This window comes from Chironomus tepperi, unplaced genomic scaffold (assembly GCF_022539635.2).
Source record: "Chironomus tepperi strain 1889 unplaced genomic scaffold, CSIRO-AGI_Ctep_v1 contig_467, whole genome shotgun sequence".
Classification (NCBI taxonomy): Eukaryota; Metazoa; Arthropoda; class Insecta; order Diptera; family Chironomidae; genus Chironomus; species Chironomus tepperi.
Genome location: NW_027226589.1, coordinates 421901 through 442529, shown reverse-complemented (window position 1 = coordinate 442529; position 20629 = coordinate 421901). Strand labels below are relative to the sequence as shown.

Sequence of the window (20629 nt, the reverse complement as noted above, 5' to 3'; positions counted from 1 at the left end):
TATGTCATGCTTTGTACATGATATGTCATGAATATGATTTCCAACATATTAATTTGCTCATGAATTTTTTAAGTTATGAAAATTTTGTCATACCGGAAATATGAATCAGAATTGTGATCTTTAGAATTTTAATAAATTTAACCATTTATTGGAAGTTAATTATGTTAAATCTAATCACACCGATGTGTCTAAAGAAGTTCATGTACTTTCTGGTCGATATCTTTTAATCAATTCTTCACTCATCTCATCTACTTATTCAAAATATTCTAGAAATAGAACTTAACATTGCAATTTTCTTAGAATAACAAAAATTTCCAATGATAAAAAGAAATTCCAAAGCTTCAAAATGCACACATAATTGATTGATTGACTATTAAGAACATTATTCGCATATCTCATTTCCTCATCATAATATTGTTATTTATCTGATTGATTGACTAGAATTGATAAGAAAAATAATTTTGTCTATAAAAAGCCAATCGATTCGTCGAATTTCTTTACAGTCAACATTTGTAGATTGAAAATGTTTCGGTTCTTTGTTGTCTGTTGTATTGCGGCTATTTTTGCAGTAAATGGAGCAAGTGAGTGGAATTTTGTTTTTATTTATTAGAATTTTTTTCAATGAACTTACTAATATTGTCTGAAAGGGATCAATGGTGACATTGCAGTTATTTATACGGTTCGTCAAGAATCTGAAATAAGGTGCAAAAGCGCGTCAAAAAACAACGGAGTTTCATTATGTGATGAATTGTCATTTAAAAATGATAAAGTTAAAGGTTCAGTGTATTCATGATTTATATTAATTAAATTTTTCCAGTAGCTAACACATGAAAATTAACATTATTGGAATAGAAATATAAAATGTAAACCTAAACTCTATCCTAGTGCAGCATCAAAGCAACTAGCTTATCCTGCCCCGGCAAAAGTGAAATAGAACTTTGAGAAAAGTTTCATTTAATTTATCCAAAATTTTATGCCTTTGCAGCTATTCAAATTCTGAACAAAATCACTCATTTCTCTACATTAAACTTGCTTCTATAATTAAAATTATAAGAAAAATCTAAAAATTGTCATTTTATTGTTCTAGAAATTCCAGAAGCTGCACCAGGTCAATGGGAAGGTATGAGAAATAAAATATTAATAGACTGTAAAATTTAATATTTTTTTTTAGGCCGAATTGTTGGAGGAACTGCGGGTAAACATATATATTATATTATATTTTAAATTGTTAAATTATGGAAATTTTCTCAATAAATAATTTTAGCTTTCTTGGGCCAATTTCCATATCAAGTTTCGTTAAGATCAATGCAGAATTCCCACTTCTGTGGTGGATTTATCATCAGTAATAGATGGCTTGGATCTGCTGGTTTGTTTTCTTAAATATTTATTTATTTTTATCCGTCTGATTTTAAATGTGAAAGCGCCAATTGAATTACCCTGACTAACAAAATAATCACAAAATATTTCCATTTTTCAGCCCACTGCACAGCTCCACGAACAATTGGAAATACACGTGCCGTAGTTGGAGCAATTCATCGATCAACTGGTGGTGTGACTCATAATCTCGCTAGATTCATCAATCATCCAAATTATCAAGCTCAAACACTCGAAAATGATGTATCATTGATACAAACTATGAACTCGATTGTCTTCAACAACATGGTTGCACCAGTTGCTTTGGGTAGTACATTTATTGGTGGAGGTGCTAATGCTGTTGCTACTGGATTTGGACAGGTTTGATGAAATCAGAAATAATTGGAATTATTAAATATTAAAAAAAATCTTTTTAAAAAAATAGACTGGACGAAATGGTCCAAGTTCCACTGGATTATTGTGGGTTGGTTTGAGAACAATCACAAACGACGAATGTAGACGGAAATTCTCATCAGCCAATGCACAAAGAATTCTTGATAGCATTATTTGCACATTCACCAGAGTTGGACAAGGGTGAGTCATTGTAATCGTGTTTTAGAATTTTTTTAAATTAATTAAATCTTTATTAAATATTTTAAGCACATGCATGGGAGACAGGTAAGAGAAAAAAGAAAATTGATTAAAAATGTTCGATTTTATATAAATTTTTATTATTACAAAAATTAGTGGCGGTCCACTCGTTTCAAACGGAAATGTTATTGGAATTGTATCATGGGGAATTCCTTGCGCCAGTGGCTCTCCCGATGTTTACACACGAGTCAGCTCATACCGCGCATGGATGATGAGTCAGATGTTGTAAAAGTGTTAGAAACTTTTTTTACTTCTCTATGAATTGATTAATTTTGCATTGCATTGGGTTTATATTTTACTGTAGATAGTTTTGGTTGTGGTTGTTTTAATTATTTGTAGATTTTTAGATAAATAATAAGTCAATAAAAAATTTGAATATTTTTTTCATATTTATTATAATTATCAATCATATATTCCACAATTTTTAGAGATTCAAAGAAGTTATTGACATTTAAGTTTAACTCTCAACTTAAATGTCTTAATTTACGAAAAAAAAGTTCGCTATAAAATCTTTTCAATGTCATAGAGATCTTGATATTTACAGTTTCACTATTTTTTCTATCGACGCTTCATCATCTTGAACTTCAGAAATGCTAGCTTTGATACACAAATTCATTTGCATTTTCTCTGCTTCACATGCATTAATTGTGATATCTTAAAAGAAACAACAAAAAAATTAATGGTTAATTATTTTAAATTATGATCATTTTTTTTTAATTTTGCTAATTTTAAAAAGGCAGTCGATAGAAATTGGTATCCTACCACGAGCGATAAAGCCAATTTCAAGCGCCATCTATGGGAGGTCATGGTCATGATTTGTATGATCAACCAAATAAATAAATAAATACATTGTTTTACTGATATTTTTAAATTTTTCACTAGTTAAATTTGGAAATTTCGAAACTCTTTTTCTTGGAGGGGTTATAATTTTGTTACTGATTACAAAATTTTAAGTTCATCAATTTGTCATTTTAAGAGACGTTATTGTAATAAAAGAGAAGTATGTAATTTATGTCATGTCGTCAATAAGATTTCTCTGCACCGATTTTTGTCATGATTTCTTTAGTCAATATTTAAACAGAACTAAATATTTTCCATTTTACCTGCATTTCCGCTGTTTAATATCACACATTTTGTAAGTGCTTCTGATTCTTTCATACAAATAGAATTTTCTTGAAAAATTTGGGCAATTTTTTCTCTTTTTTCAGTTGCATTTATGCCAATTAATAAAATAATACCGACTAAAAGAAAACGAAATGCACCTTCCATGATACAAACTATGGAACTAGTAATTTCAAATGTTGATCGAGTTAAAGACAACTGAATACTGATATAAAAATTGCTGATGATTGCCAAAAAATGAATGGAATATTTTTTTTTTTCAATCATAGTTTTTGTGAAAAATTTGAAGTTCGCCTAATATATCTGCAACCAATGTAAACTAATGTAAAATTTCTATCTGAGTGTTTTTATAATTTTTAACATTAACATACTTACTTAATTCGCTAGCAGTATAGATCAAGTGTGATCCATAGCCTTCTTCAGTTGACGCCTGTAGCTGGCTGTATCACTGGCTACCGCTTGCAAATTGCCAATACCCAAACACATAACATAAAATTAAATTAACATTAAGATGTTGAAATAAAGAAATTGATTTTCTTCGATTGAAGGTCCAGGTTCAAACCCAGCACTGAAAAAAGTTTTTTAAGAAAATTAATTATTTTCGACACTTTTCTTGTCAGTTTCTGGCGCAGGTTTTTGTCTCCCAAAAAGTTAGCGTGATAATTGACCGACCCCTTTGATGCCTAACTTAAGAATGTTCCGATTTTATTTTTTTTTCCAAATGTGTCCCGATTTCAGATGATCGCACGAAAATTAAATAAAAACAGTTGTTAATTAGCAATCATGTGATATATCATTTTTAATATATCGAAATTGTTAAGAAGTTAGTATTTATATTATATTTTTGAATATTAATTTCAGTTTATAGAAGAAATTAAAAGAAATTTGTAAAATTTAAATTAAAATTACCTTTTATTAAATTTCTATATATAAATCAAAAAATATTATTTTTTTAAATTTTGAATTAGTTTAGATTTAAAAATTCCGATAAAACAATTCTTACATAACTTATTAATTTGGAGCAGTCAACATACTTCCGTAAACAAATCTAAATAAATAGAATATAGTATTAACGATCATTTTTCTGTTTTTGAAATTCAATTTCGAAATTCGAATATCGAAAATTCTCTCAGTTTTTTTAAAAATCAATTTTTTCTCACTCATTTCTCCTCAAAAATTTACTACGAACCGACAGAGATGGAACAAAAATTTATGTTTGCATCCCTTTCTAGCTACCGTAAATTATATGGCTCTAAATACCAACTCACAATTACTTTATACAGTTGAGAGAAGCATTGCATCGGGGAAGGAGCCTCAACAAACAGAAAAGCGAATAAAAATTCATGAGAGAAATAAAAAAAAAATTCTGAAGATTTTTTAAAATAAAAATTTTTGATTTTAAATTTGAAAATTTCCTCAATTTCGTGTAATTTTGTGTGAATATAATTGTGTGGTTGTGTAAATTGTGTATGAAATTTTGTGAATAATTTTGAAAATTGTTCAAAACACAAACATAAAGCATCAAAATTTTCATAGTTAAGAAAAAAAGTTTCTCGTGAGAATTTTTTTTTGTTCATTGAAAGAAATTTTGTGAGGAAATTAAAAAAAAAATTGAAATTTATTTCTTGTAAATCGTCAAAAATTCGCTTAGAACCTCAAAAACTCCGCAAGGTGAGTCAGAGAAAAATTTCCAGTGAAAAAAATTTCGCCTTCAAATTGACCTTAAGAAAAAAAAAGTTTTCCATTAATAAAAATTTTCATAAAAATCCGGTCAAAAGTTGACTTAAAATTAAAATTCATGTCCATTGCTCTCGTGTCATTTAAGCCGATGAAATATAATTTTTGCTCCCCCTCTATGGCCAAGCATGTCTGCCTCGAGATTCTTTGTCTATTCACAAATGATGATTTGTTGTTGTTGTAATCAAATCTCTTTCGTCATACAGTAAATTTCTGTCTTCTTTTTGGATGGACGGAAGAAGAAGATGATGATTTTTTTTTTCAGAAAATATTCTCAGAGGGGAAAAAAGTTTCAGGTTTTGTGAGAGAACCTTAAAAAGTGCTTGATTGTGCGAGCGAGACAAATATAGTCGCAGTACTCACGAGGATGGAAAATTGAATGAAAAAAAAAAGTTGTAACCACAAAGAATCTGCTCGACATTATTGTTTCGTATGGTTACGGGATAATAGTTGTGAAATATCTGCATTATTAGCTTTACATTGGTCGGCTGTTGAATGCTGATCAGAATTTTTTATAGATTAAAATTCTAATTTTAGTGGATATAATATTGCGTTTTGGTATTGAAATCTATTTTGAGAATTCTTTTACGTCATTTTCAATTTTTATTGCTATTTGGCTCTGATGTTTGGTTTTAATAAATCTTAAAACTGTTGTTGTTTTGTTTATTTTTGTTAATAATTCTTTTGAATTTCTACGTATTTGGAAAAAAAAAATTGTTTTTTATTTCAATTGCAATTTTATTAGTCAAAACTCTCGATTGGAACAGACTGCGATAACTCGACTGTAATGGTATGTTTTAGTAATGTCAAGCTTAGAGCTAGACATAAAGTCGACTGATTGCAGCCTGTTCTACTCAGGACTAACATTTTTTTTATAAATACTAATAAAGAGTCGTTCACTTAAAAACAATGGAATTCTCGGAATTTCTATCAGATATACAAACATTCTTTCTCCCATTCAAAAATTCTTGAAGAAATTCCGGTTCCTGGTCGGTATAAGTTTGATTTCACAAAACATGGATCTAGATTAGAATTTTACGTCATTTGAAGTTTTATTAGTGACTAATGTCATCTAAATGACATTTTTCGTCCTTAAAACTATGCATACAACTTTTGAAGTTAAGAACTTTTCACTCACGTTTCTTTCTTTTTATCAAGAATTTGATGCTTCATTACAACAGATGCCCAAAGCGACCATCTAGGAAAAACATTCTATTTTGAGCCATTAACATCAATCTCATATAAAATTGATCCAAATTAAATGATGTACTTATTTCTGTGTTATTTCTTATTGCATTTGAGTCAAGTTTTACTTGAAGATGGTTAAAAATAAATTGTTTGTTAGACGTTTACTTGTTTTTTTCCTTTTGCCTACACAAAAAATATCCTACACTCGATATCCTTTTGTTTATTTACAATTCATTAAAGTTAAAGCTAAGACGCAAATGCTTTCAAGATTTTCATAAAATAATTGTTAGGAAAAGGGAGTTAGGTTTTGAATCAAAATCAATTACTTCCTTAATTCTTTAAATTTTGATGCTTAACACAGTATAAAAAAGAAAATAAGAACTAAATTCCAACTTATATGTTTTCATAAAGTGTACTCAAATTTCATTGTTTAATAATTTTCCAGCAACTTATATTGCAATTTTACCAGAAGCTACTTGTTTATAATATTCACAAACGATGATATTAGATTTCAACTTTTTCAAGTGCTTATTACTAAGAATTCAAATGAGTGTTTTTGTAAGTAAAGTTAAATGTTTATAATTTTTTTCGGATGTATTGCTCACAGCATTCGCATTTAACGACTTTTATATTCAAATATTAATTCAAATTCATTTTTTAAATTTTACTTTTTTTTACAAATTTTTAAATTTTGAGTTTTATAAATTTTAGTTTCTTAAAATTTTTTGAAATTTCTTTAGAATGATTTTATTAAAATATTGAATTTTAAAATTTATTCATAATTTTTCAACACACTTGTGCATTCTATGAGACGATATTTCTGTATTTTTTTTTTATTTTATTCATGAGTCATGAATGAAAATTTTATATCCATCGATTTAGTTTTATTCTCATGTAACTCCGTTTTTTTGTGTGCAAATCCTCTCACTTAATTCGTTATCATATCATATTTGCCAAAAAAAATTCTCTCTTTCTCTCACATGCACATGAGTCATTTTCAGTTAAAGATTTTAAAGTATACTGCAGATTCAGTCAGCAAATGAAATTGAATGAATCAGCTGATTTTGATTATTTTTATATGCTTAATTCTCGTTGATATGAACTTTTTTTTTGGAATTCAGCAAAACAATAGAATTGACGTAAGATACTAATGTGATGATTGTGTGATAAATTAAGTAATTTGTGCATTTTTTTCAATTAGATTGTTGTTAAGGCTTTGGGGCTGTAGATTTTAAACGTAACTTTAGTAAAATTGCCCGAAAATATCCATGAATATTAGGAATTTCACTACCAGTATTATATAGATTATATTCATCAGTATTGAAAACCATAATGATTATTGCAATGATTATTATGAATATTCTGCAAGCACATCAAACACTTGATCATTTACTGGCTTGAAATTCAGAACGATTCATGAGCAGCATTTTAGCATTTTAAGTAGATAATTGCTTCATATTAAAAATTTTAATAAAACTATATAAAAAGGTCAATTTAAAGAGAAAAAAGTAAAATGCAAAAATCTATCAATAAATTAGAAAATTAATTCAATTTTTAAAAATCATCTTTTCAGATTTAAATTGAAAAAGCAGCTAATCGACATTTAAAATTTAAAAATTATACTAATTATCTCATCATCTTTGACTGAAATCTGATCAACACAAAAATTATCAAAAACTAAAAAAAATCAATGCAACTTTAGTCAGACTGGACATCTTAACAGAACTGAGAAAAATAAAAGTCCACCAAAAACCAAATTTGATCAAATCTAAAAAATAAAAATAGGAAATCTTCAGAAATAATTAATAAATAAGAGAACAAGACTTTTAATCAAGTAAAAAAGAAGAAGCTTTTCCTTCTTGCATGGCTCATTCATTGTCCTCTCAACAATATCACAATCCGAATAGTAACAATTATCAGCAATGTTCACCGTCAACAAGTAGTCATCATGCAACTATGTATAACAACTATCATCGATCTCATCGACAGGATGTCCAACAACAAATGCATGGAAATTACCAGCAGCAACAGCAGCAGCAGCAGCAGCACAATATCAATAGTTCAATTCGAATGAAATTGAGTAGTTTAAAAGGAAAATCATGGCAGTCATTTGGTGAGACATTCACGAGTGAATCAAGTAATTTTGTGCAATTTAATATTTAAAATAAATTTACTAAAAGTTTGTATTAAAATTTTAGGTGATGATGAGACTGATAATGAAGATCCACTCGCTCTTCCAACAACTTCCACAAAAATTCGTCACAATCGAGGTTCATTTGTTCGTCTTAAACGACGTGACATTCCATTATATGGCTACTGTCCTGAAACAGATCCATTTGCTATTGTAACATGTCGACACTGCCGTAAGATTCTTAAATCAACGGCACTAAAGCGTCACATTGACATGCGACATGATCCAATGGTTAAATTAGAAAAGATTCCAGACAAATATGGAAATGTCGAAAAGATTGAGAAGATTAAGGATGCAGTTGAGAAGATTTCAGTCACACAGCATACTGAAAAGTCATCATTATCAAGTTCTCAATCGACTGAAACGTCACAAAAACGACATCGTCATATTCAAAGGAAATCAACACCATCAGATAATTCAAATGATGCAGTTCCAATGCAAATTGAGGTACCGCCTCAACCGCCATTACCACCACCGCCGCCAATTCAAGTTCCAATAACTCCACAGCCAACAACAGTCATTGCACCATCAGAATCATCAAGTGCAAGTAACAGTCCACAACCACGTCGTAAAAAGCGTAAGACAATGGAACATTCACAACCACAACAGCCAATTTCAGTTGTTACAACATCAGCTCCACAAATAGTTACCAACAATACAGATACATTCCAATCAACACCGTTAGCACCGCCGGTATTGCAACCGCCACTACCAGTTGTTGTTAGCACTTCTGTTCCACAGCAACAGACAATTGTGACTGCATCAGCAGCACCGACAACTTGTCGCATTATAATGTCATCGTCACCACCGCCACTAGCGCCAATTACAACAACAAATGAGGCACCACCATCTGTATGGATTGTAACACCGTCACCAGCTGTAATTATTGATGGATCATTTGTCATGAAGCCATTGGAGGCAGAAATTGATACGGAAATTGATTTGAAAGATCTAAAAGTTTTAAAGCCTGCTTTAAAGGAACCACAAGCAGAGACATCAACACAATTGACAGCATCAAATTGGTATACAACACAACCACGTCCATTAGCGTTGAATACATTTAATATGAGAAAGATAAATGCCCAACGTTATGTCATGGCTACACAACGTAAACTAATTGAATTGAATAGAACTTTGAGACAGGACGATAAAATTAGTAATGCTGTTACAAAGCCACAGCCTAAGACGTGGAGCTTTATTGAGCGGAGTCAAGTGTTCATTCCATTTCGTGTTACGCATTAAAATTTCATTTTTTCTCAATTTACGTACACATACATACAAACATATTTATATTATGAATATGACGGGTTAATTAGCTTTTCTTTCTCATGCAAAATAAAATTAATAAGATGAATTTTGTGACTTCATTTTTAAATATTTTTTTGTGATGTCGAATTGTAGGAGTTGGAAACTATTTATTGTGAAAGTAGGAAAAAGTTTCCGATGGATTTTAGAATTGTCGACAGAAAACGAATTGATGAAATATAAATGATTGGGCAGAATTTTGAGGGATTTTAAGTGAATTTGCAAAAATCAATGATTTACCCTGCGTGAATCTGACTAAGTGCTTGATTCAGTCCTGGCACAAGTGCTCTAAGTACAACCGGCTTTTACCACATAAATTCACTTATTAATCCTCAAATTGTATCCAACAACTCTGTCCTTAAGTCTATATATTGTATAATCATTAAGACATAGATACTGCTTATTGTAAAATTCATAAGAATTAATTCGTTTGCATTTGTAAGTGAAGATAAGTACGACGCGAAATGAGAGTAAGAATAACAAAAAACTGAATTCCACAAATATGAATAATTCGGTATGAGTTTAGAATAAAGTCAGATTGGAATTAAATTTGTGCACAAATCCAACTCCAACATGACATCACTATGATCTCATGCTCGATTATTCATTTATGTTCCTTTCAGAAAAAAAGAGAATTTTTTGACTTTCGAGATCTTTCTGAAATAATTACAACTTTTATATTGGATTGAAATTTATAGACATTAAAGAATGACTTCAAACTACTTATTTTGCTTTTTGAAACAAATACGATTAGTAATAAAATAAATTAAAGATCATGATTCTTTCTCATGTAAACTTGAAATCAGGAACAAATTTTTGTTTTAGGCTGCTTAATTAATTTAACAAAGAAAAAAAAACAATTAGTTGAAATAAAAATATTTGAAATTAAAATAAAAATTTTTGTTGAGTTTATTTAATTTATTTTTGAAAAAATTTGTTCTTAGTAATGAATTAAATTTTTGAAATTTACCAATTATATAGTTTTTGAACTAATATGACTTACCAGTTTAAATTTTTTTTTAATTTTTAAATTAATGAATTTAGATTTTATCAAAAAAACTAAGTCAAATTTTTTTAAAAAAAAAATTTAAATCAGATTTTTTAACTTTTTTTTATAAAGCTTAAAGGTATATTTAATCTTTGCAAACAACTGTTTTATTTGATTTTCGAAAAGAACACGAAACATTACTGAGAACACTTTTTTTATAAATTTAAGCAAACAATTGAGCTTTGTTTGGACAAAATTCATGAAAAAATATGATTTAAAAAGGTAAAGAAATAATAATTTTTTTTTCAACAAAAGTTTCAATGTTTTAATTTTTATTTAAAACAAAATTCAAAAATAATTAATAATTCCATCTGACTGTCTATTGCATTAAATAAATCGTAATTAATGAAAATATTTATGGATAATACGATGCTGAAAATTCTTTCTTGAAAATTGAAAATCAAATTTTAGTTTTAAATTTATTTTTTTAACTGTCAACTTATAAATATTTTTTATCATATGAAAAAAAAATTATATTAAGATTTTTCAAGTTAATTTTGAATTTTCATTTTTGCAACTGAGTTATTTATTCTAAATTATTTCAAAAAATTATCGATTTTTTTTTAAAACAGAGCTAATAACTTAATTTTCATTTTCAAGAAGATAAGCTAAAAATGGAAAATATTAAAAAAAAACTTTAATTAAAAAATTGCTGAGGTAGTTGATAAAAAAAATTATAAACAATCCCTAAATCTGAACAAGAAGAATTTTCAGATCAAAAAATTTAATTTATAATTTTTTGATCTAAACATTATGCTTGGCCAGATTAATATCTTTGAAAAGCGTATGATTGTGTGAAGATATATTTACAATTGTGAGCTTTGTGAGAATGTTTTGTAATAAACTAGATACAAATTATTCAGAATCAAGAGAAAAAAACGATTTTATTGAGCCTCATTCCTTAATAATCTAAATATATTCATGGTTATAAACCAGAGTTCAAATTCGATTTGGTTCACTTTTCCATACAAAATCCGAATCGATTTCGAGTTCTGATATCAAGGATTACTGTGTTTAATGATTTGAGACTTATTATAAAAACGAAACAAATTTTCCAAAAGCTCCGTATCACTTGCAGATTCTTGGAAGCCTTAAGTTTGAAATCAATAAAAATACGAACATATGCATGTTTGGACTCAAAAAACTATGTATTAGAGTCGCCTCCACAATGGAGTTCTGTCAAAGTTGTTTGATCAATTATAGCTTATTTAGTCACATGAATGTGCAAATGATATGAATTTTTCTCACCTCAAAGATAAATTTTCAAAAAAAATCATAATGGTCGTATAAAGAATATTCCTGTCCTCTTCTTATAGAAAAAAAATAATGAAAATAATTTTTGTGCATAATCCACTCAAAGCATACTTACATAATTCTCAAGATTCTTTAAGAAAAAATATTATAAAAAAATAAATTCTAAATTAATAGAAAGGATGACAGCAACTTGGATAAATCAAAATGAATTGTTGATCTAGACAATTATTTTCAAAAAATTTCTACATCAACAATTTGTTTAATTTTGTCTAAATGAAAATATCTCAAATTTTATTCTCCCTGAGATTCAACTAAATTATAAAAATAATCTAAAGCGAAATTTAAGAAGAAGAAAAAATAAACAGAAAACATCTAAGAAATAATATCGCAACATTGATAATCGTCATGAATCATGATAGTTATGTATGTGTAATAGAATAATAAAATTATGAATAAAAATATTTAAAAGGAATTGTAATGATTTTAAGAAACATTTTTATTTTTTAATAGAATTTTAATAATATGTGAATGATTAAAGGCAGTTAAGGGTTAGTGGAGGGGTTAGTTTTAAAAAGATGGTTATATCTTCAAATTTATGTGTGTTTCTTTCCTGAATAAGCCTTTGTGAATGACTCCTGTACCGTGATGTAAGATAAGGGATGTGTAAACCGAACATTGTGAATCGTGAAAATATTAGTAAAATAGTTGATGTGCTTGCCAGCCAATATACTTGACTAGATTCAGAATACTGCAGCTAGAAAACAGTTACTACTTTGTAATATCACTGGATACAAAAGGATTTCAGCGATGCGAGTAGGTATTATAATCTAAATTAATAGCATTTAATTACTGCTAATAGTTTAGAATTTCCTGCAAATAGTTTAGAACGCATTTAATTTACGTATAAATATAAAAAGTCAATATTTCAGAAAATAAGCTCCATCTTCTGTTCTTGATGTGTCTCCATACAAAAATATGTTTTGTATTGAAAAGAGACCGCACAATGTAAGTAGATTGAGTACGACAAATGTTCGTAAAATACATTTGTTTTTTTATATTAGTTACTTGACAACCAGCGACACTAGACTCAGGTGTGATGAAGTCTTTATTTTAAGACACGAAAAATACGCATGACTTTATGACGCAATAAAAGCTGTTTTAAGGATTTTTCTAGAAGTTGAAGCAAAAAAAAAAAAAACACAATAAATTGCTGTTTGACAATTGAAAAGCAATTTTAAAATTAAGTAAAAACTGCTTTTTGGAAACTTCAAAAATTACTAATTTTTCAGGGTTAGCACATAATATCAAAAAATATCAATAACTCCAGGAGCAGTTGTTAGTAGCTTTATAATTTGCACAACTATCTAATAAATGCAAGTTATAAAAAACAATCATGTGAGCGGCAAAAGATCTCGATGAAAAGAAGCTGTCGGTCAAAATAGTATTGCACTCGAAATCTGGAAACAGTAAGTGGAGACCAGCGATAGACTCAACTTGAGAAGACATTTCTGGAAGGTCATGGATTAAATTGATTTGTACTGCCAACGAAGTGTAAGTAGTTTTAAAGCAAAAAATAGTAATTTAATGTACTAGAAATTCTGACTTTACAATTCGCTTAAATTTCAGCAAACATAAGGAGCCGTATCGATGAAGAGTAAATTTTATTTAAACAATATTCATTCCGAAAATTCCACGTTCTATAAGATCAAAACTTGATCAAAACTTAGGCCATATTACTAATTTTGCACTCACATTGATTCGACATATAACTATGTAGCGTCATAAATTTAATTAGTTAACTATTTTTAATCAGAAAATTTTACAAAATCAAATCATTTTCTCGTGAAATTTTAATTTTGAAATGAATGAATTTTCTGGACACAATAATATAAATGATATTTAGTCAATAAAACAGATAGTTAAAACAGAAATAAAGGCTTGTTTCCATAAACAGCTTTATTCACCGAATTTAATGTATTCAGAGCTTAAAATAGACACAAGTTTTATATGAAGCCTAGTCAATTATTTCATATAAAAGTTAACCAAGTTCTTCAACTCTGTATTTACTTAAAAATAGATAATTTTAACAAATGAATGGAAATGTCAGAAAAATACAATTTAATAATATAAAATATTTAAAAAACGTATTTGAGTTCCTTAAGCTTATATTTTATTTATATACACTATTTTTGTTCAATTCAATTTCTTAAAGCATAACAGTTTGTTTTTCAATCTTGTGCAATTTTTGGAAACCTTCTTGCTGAAATTTTCAGACACTTGCATTGGTTTTTAATCCATCGATCGCTAGGACACTTCGGGTCTTGTTGACATTCACATTGACATGTTTGCGTATTAAAAATATGATTTAATTTGCATGCCTCTTTTTGTATGCATTTACATTCACAAGTTTCATTGATCCATGTTCCATTGCATGTATTTTTTAATTTAGGATCACATCCTGACAGTTGAAAACACTTTTTTATTTTTCCACACTCGACATATGACAAAACTGTCATAAGTATGACAAAGATTATGAATTTATTCATTTAATTTATTAGTTTTTGGTGTGTTACTTTGAGAATTTCACAAAATTAAATGCTGGATACGTGTAATTATTTTGGGGTTTTATAGGAGCTTCAATTCATAATAATTCTTTTTGTTAATGAAAAAGCTTTTTGTACTTAAATTGTTGCAAGGAAGTGATGAGCTTTTATAAAGCATTCATAAGTAAATTTCTTTTAATTTATATTTATCTTTTTTGAATCCTAAGCGGATTTAAATCTTTATGTATAGAAATTATCTGTGTCCGTTTTTAAAAGACTGCATTTCATCTTGCATAATTTTCTATTTGTTTTACAAAGTGAAGTTTGTCAAAGGTTTTTAACCTTGCCCATCTTAAAAGCATGATCTAGTAGGGTCCAAGTCACTTCTCTGGTATAAAAAAACAAGGTTCAGCAAGATCCAGATTGCTTTACCGATCTAAAAACGTGATCCAGTAAAGTCCAATTCACCATAATTAATACAAATTTAAAAATTTCAACGGTTACGACCAATTTACACTTTATTCAAGAAACTTAACTTTTACAACGTCTTCAAACACTTCGAAAACATTGTAAAACACTGGAAGACAATGAAAAAAAAGTGTTGTTTTTGTTTAAAAATGAAAAAAGTTACTATCCTGACTACTCCACCCGTAACTGATTTGAAATACTAAAAATCAATTTTCAATCCTTAGTATTAAGTTTTAGTGCTGTATCAAGAGATCAATAAATTCTATTTATAAAAGTATTTTTTTCCTTAAAATCCTAAAAAGATGTTTAAAACAGAGAATGAATAAAACATTTTATTCAGTTGTTTAAGAATCACAAACACAAAAGTTTGAAATGACTGTGCTGGTATTCCTAGACATTTCTCTTATTTTATTAATTATAATAAGCCAATAAGAAAATATCGACGTGTCGAAATGATGACAATTTCTTTTTATATATGCGGAAAGTCAACTGTAGCAAAAAAATTTAGTTACACCTAAACACTCGAAATGAAAGTTTTCATAATTATTTGTATTTTGGCATTTGTTGGTAAATTATTAAAATTGAGGAAAAATTTTTGCAAAAAAATATTGAATTTTCGATTAGATTTTTGTTAAATTTATGGAATGCTTATTTAAATTTTGAATATAAAAAAAACATAAGAAGAAAAAAATCTGTTAAAATTCAATGAATTTTTGTTAGAGTTTCAAAAATCTATAGGGAAAATCTAGGCGGATTCGGGTACTTTCTCGTTGTTTCTAATTATACCAACTCGGTTTGTGTGTTCGCGTAAAATAGTGCATTCATAAAAAAACAAAGGGTACCAAAGTTCTAGACTTTTGTTGTCCAAACGTTTTTGTGCTATAGCACACCATGGTGGAAAACCACAACCCAAACCGCACACTTTGTTAGTAAGCCACGACCGAAACCGCATACCTTGGTGGTAAGAAACTGCACTCGGTATACAGTTCCTGACATTTCCAAAAAATAATTTGGCGGCACATAGTTTGGACAACACTGCTGTAGATAAAGACAACGTCTAGTTCGGTAGTGTCTTGGCAAAAGTATATGCGACCACATTCATCCCACCCACTCCTTTTAGACAATTTACTTGTGTTTTTAAAGAAAAAAATGCCCCAAAATAATAGAATAATTAGTAACAAAAATTATTTCTTTCTTTAACAAAAAAATCAAGCTTCAACAGCATCTGGTTCTGTAAGTACAAATAAAAGTACTACATCAAAAGTAAACAAAACGTCACCGACAGTTTGTTCAAACAAAGGAATAACACAATGTAGTAACTATCGTCGATTTAATGATACAACATGTCAATGTGAATGCAGAGATGGGTGTAATCCATGTAATCCACCCCAAGTGTGGGACACGAAGAAATGTGCATGCAGTTGCAAAGAAAGAAAGAAGTGTGCATCATATCAGTATTGGTAAAAATTGTCGTTTAAGTTTTTTATTAGATTTGATGAGTTTCAAGAGCTTGAGTTGTTCACACTGTGCACCGCACCATACTTAGATATCTCCGAGATGCACTTTGTAATTTTGGTCATAGTTTACTTCTAAGGTGTGCCGTGGCACATAAAAGTTTGGACAACACTAGCTTAGAATAACCTTGAATGTATGAGACTCTTAAAGTATATCCTAAAGTTATGTTAACAGTATTTACAAGTATGGAATTTAAAAAGTTTTAACTTTTATTAAATCCCATAGAATAACCAAACCTAATGTAATCCTTCCTTGCGAGTCACCTGATAGTTTTTTTATTAATTTAAACTTCATCATGTGAAACTACTAAAATTAATTTTTTAAATAATCTCTAGGGATGAACAGTCATGTTCATGCATATGTCTCGAAAATCGACGAGGATGTTGCGATGGAAAAGGTAGGGTTTAACAAAATTTAATAAATCTCATAATTTTAAATTTGATTTTTCAGTTTGGGATTCAGAAATTTGCCACTGCATTTGCGCAAACAAAATAAAATGTCCAGTAAATATGGTTTTTAACAAGAGTGACTGTTCCTGTCTCTGTAAAGATTTTAAACATTGCGATGCTCCATTTGTATGGAATCCTAATTCATGCAGTTGTGAATGTCCAAAAATCAAATGTCCTGATCATGATGTATTCAACAACTTAACATGTGGATGTGAATGTAATCAAGAACTTAAAAAAAATTGCGATTTAAGTAAGACAATCTGGAATCCTAAAACTTGTCATTGTGAATGCAAAAATCCAAAAATTCAATGTTTAAATGGAACTATCGTTGATCCAGATTCAGATTGTACAAAATGTATGTATCATCAAATTCAAGGATGTTCAGGCAAACAACAATGGTTTAAAAAAGAAGGAAAATGCAAATGTGAAACAACGTTAGATTGCTCAATAATTGGAGATAAGGGCGCACACATATGGGATGATATCAACTGCAAATGTAAATGCAATATCACAGGAGATCAGATTGCTTGCTCGATTTACGAATATTTTGATTATTCAAGCTGCAGTTGTATTTGTAATGTTCTTGAAAATGAATGTCCACATTCATTAAAATGGAATCCGTTGACTTGTAAATGTGAATTTGGGTCCATGTTACCTTCATTTGCTAAAATAATGGAACATGTGAATAAAACTATAACTTTGTTTCCAGAATTGAAAAAAAATTTACACAAGAAAGATGAATTTTAAAGTTTAAACTTCCGCTTGAACGATTTTTTTACTTTAAATGTTGAAGTTTTTAATTAAAACATAAATTTTTGGATAAAAAAATGCGTTTTTAATTTTTTAAACTTTTTACAGAATAAAATCGCAACAAAAATTAGAAATGATTTTAAATATTATCAAAATCTTCGAAATTAGTTCCGCGATCAATTTATAAATTTTTATCAATTTTAAGTTCACAGCAGGAGATGGACAACTCAATTTACACAGTTTATTCAATTATTACTTGCTTTTCTGACTTCCTTTGTGATATGTGTAAGAAGTCAAAAGTCATTGACATTAATTTAATAAATAAAATAACGAGCTAATTTGATCAATCAAACAATATTTAGTAACATAAAATTATTTTGAACTTTATTAAAATATTTTTCGACTAGAAATTTAGTTACAGATCACATCACATCATTATCTTTTTCATAAAATTCATTATTTTTTTCAATTAGATCATCATAGTCTTGCTGACTCATCCGTACGTCAGGATTTGGCTCCTCACGTCTTTCTTTTTCATCAATCAATGCATTTGCAGGACTATCAAACATCTGAACAGCTGGACTATGTTGGCACATTTTAAGAGTGTCATATGTATGCTGGATTATAGCTTCTATATATTGTTTCGAATTTGCATTGTCTATTTTTCGGAACTAAAATTTATTGTATTATTAAATTATTAATTTTAATTTTAAAATGAAATGAAATTGTTTTACATTCTCAATATTTGGATGTAGTACATAATCAGGTTTGAAGAATTCACTATAAATATTTACTGGAATTATATTTGAAATTTCTTCATCGACACACAGAGAGGTTTCATAAGTCCAACATCGTGCTACATTTCTCAGAGTATATCCTCCACCTATGTTAATGAAAATTAGAAATCTGATCATATAAACTCAAAATACAGTCAGGATGTAATCAGAAATGGGTTTCTGGGGTCAAACTCATCTCCAAGAAATTTTGCTTTTAATTATTTTTGGATTTTTTGTCTCTAAAAGTATTAAGGTATGGAATGCTGGAATAATATTGTAGTTTGGTAAAGTAATACTGTACAATATCGTACCCGGTATCAGTATCAGTGAAGTCGACCCCAGCTATCAAGTTGTTTCGGTCAAATAAAGAAATAATTTACCTCCTAAAACTAAAGTTGGTACATTTAGATCCTTTACAAACTTTACGCAATCACCATGTCCCTTTAATGATAATGAGAAACATCCCAGCCTATCGCCAGCTAACGAATCAGCTCCACATTGTAGAACAATTGCAGTAGGTCTATAGAATTCCATTACATGTGTCATTACTGACTTAAAAATATGAAAATAATTTTGATCATCTATGCCTTCTTTCAGTGGTACATTTACTGAATAATATCGTCCACTATCGATGCCAATTTCATACATTGATCCACTAACTTCTGGGAAAAATTTATCACCATATTTATGAAAACTAAGAGTCATAACACGATCGGTTGTATAAAATGCTTCCTGCACTCCATCCCCATGATGGATATCTATATCTACATACAAAACTCTTGGATGATATTTTAACAATTCTAAAATTGCAATAACGATGTCATTGACATAACAAAATCCAGATGGTTCATATTTTTTTGCATGATGAAATCCACCACTCCAATTAATGCAAATATCACATTGATTTTGATTTAGTTTTTGTGCTCCTTCTAAACTTGCTCCAGTAGAAAGAGCACAAAAGTCAAATAATCCATCGAAAATTGGACAATCATCACCCAAATTGAACTGTCTACGATCTTGAATTGAAACTGATTTCGGTACAGTATTTTGTAGAAAATTTATGTACTCAGGATCATGAAATCGACACATATCTAGTGCTGATGCTCTAAAATTGAGGAATAAAATTAAAAATCCAGAAGAATTTTTAATATAAATAATTAAAACTAACTTGTAAGGTCGAAATATTTGCATTTTTTTGTGGAGACCATAACTCATTACTAAATGATGTGTAACAGCTAGACGATGAGGCTTCATTGGATGACCGGTTCTGAACATTTTTTTTATATCAACAATTTAATAATTTTTAAACTGTATTGACTAATAATACTTGCCCATAATGGAAGTTTCCCACATCTTCACAGAAAGCATACGACACTTTTTTTGTAGACATAACTATTCATCAATCAATTTCATTTCTGTAAATTTAATTTATTATTTTTGTAAAAATATTTTGTTCTAGAATTTTGTTATTTACTTCACCAATACATTCATACATTTTATTGGGCACGTTCAGTTATGGTGTCAAGTTAAAAAAAAATAATCCACATTTTTTTAAAAGTCATATAAAAATAATTAAAATTGTTTGAGGATAATGGATAAAAAAAATAACAAAAAGTTGATATTTGAAAGACATCATAAATTAATGACCAAGCTACAACAACAAATTTGAATTTTTTTAGCCGTTAGTTTTCTTTTGAATTATTAATTAGATTAAATTAGATTCGTATATTTACAACAATATAAAGTATGTAGAAACATTTCAGGAACAATTAAAAAATAAAAAATCCAAGAAATCCAGGAATTTTTCATGTTAGAAAAAAACTCTTTGATGTCGACCAGAGATGTAGACACTTTGATGTCGATCAATTTATCTTTTAAAAAATCGTAGAAAAAAAAATTCAACTCTAGCAGGGTGGCCCAAGCCTTCAATGTCATTCCATCCTTATTATGCCCTAGTTATTGACAGTGAATTCTATAGTCTGATCCCCGAATTCTATCCAAAAATTGTTATTTCCAGAAATATAACTACTAGTTCTACCCTTTTCGTGATGCTGCAACTTTACAGGTTAGGTTTATAAAAAGACTTTTAATATAATATGTTAATTATATGTCTTGGCACGGCATGTTCGCCAGTATATTAGTGATAACCACGTGATGGCCACGAGTCAGATCGATAGCTTCTCCAACTTCTCATATTCGTTGTTATCAATCTTCAAATATTCTAAATCATTTTGTATACATTTTCAACTTATGGCAAACATAGAATAGACAAAAGATAA

General features: G+C 28.8%; 4 protein-coding genes across 5 annotated transcripts in view; 3 read left to right on the top strand and 1 right to left on the bottom strand.

The window, feature by feature from the left end:
- Positions 1–494: 494 nt before the first annotated feature.
- LOC139099458 (chymotrypsin-2-like) overlaps positions 495–20629 on the top strand; it is a 161840-nt gene continuing 141705 nt past the window's right edge. Inside the window, exons 1-9 of one of the 2 annotated variants that reach the window (XM_070651918.1) lie at positions 514–581; positions 648–776; positions 1088–1120; positions 1172–1195; positions 1265–1366; positions 1478–1734; positions 1799–1947; positions 2014–2031; positions 2101–2247. In XM_070651918.1, the coding sequence (XP_070508019.1) occupies positions 524–581; positions 648–776; positions 1088–1120; positions 1172–1195; positions 1265–1366; positions 1478–1734; positions 1799–1947; positions 2014–2031; positions 2101–2233 (903 nt within the window). In that variant the 5' untranslated portion in view covers positions 514–523 and the 3' untranslated portion in view covers positions 2234–2247. Of the gene's footprint in view, positions 582–647; positions 777–1087; positions 1121–1171; positions 1196–1264; positions 1367–1477; positions 1735–1798; positions 1948–2013; positions 2032–2100; positions 2248–20629 lie in introns of both variants that reach the window. The other variant, XM_070651919.1, reaches the window with a different exon arrangement.
- On the top strand, positions 4400–10096 carry LOC139099335 (polycystin-1-like protein 3). Its single transcript, XM_070651759.1, has 3 exons — positions 4400–4797; positions 7625–8188; positions 8250–10096. Exons 2-3 carry the CDS (start codon positions 7915–7917, stop codon positions 9482–9484), a joined length of 1509 nt encoding a protein of 502 aa, XP_070507860.1. The 5' UTR covers positions 4400–4797; positions 7625–7914; the 3' UTR covers positions 9485–10096.
- On the top strand, positions 15380–17580 carry LOC139099396 (balbiani ring protein 3-like). The gene is made up of 4 exons (XM_070651838.1): positions 15380–15427; positions 16074–16320; positions 16711–16772; positions 16826–17580. Exons 1-4 carry the CDS (start codon positions 15388–15390, stop codon positions 17569–17571), a joined length of 1095 nt encoding a protein of 364 aa, XP_070507939.1. The 5' UTR covers positions 15380–15387; the 3' UTR covers positions 17572–17580.
- Positions 17932–19827, bottom strand: LOC139099356 (histone deacetylase 3-like). The gene is made up of 5 exons (XM_070651787.1): positions 19682–19827; positions 19519–19617; positions 18731–19455; positions 18309–18457; positions 17932–18245 (listed from the first exon to the last, which is right to left on the bottom strand). The coding sequence occupies exons 1-5, from the start codon at positions 19738–19740 to the stop codon at positions 17997–17999; spliced, it is 1281 nt and encodes a 426-aa protein (XP_070507888.1). The 5' UTR covers positions 19741–19827; the 3' UTR covers positions 17932–17996.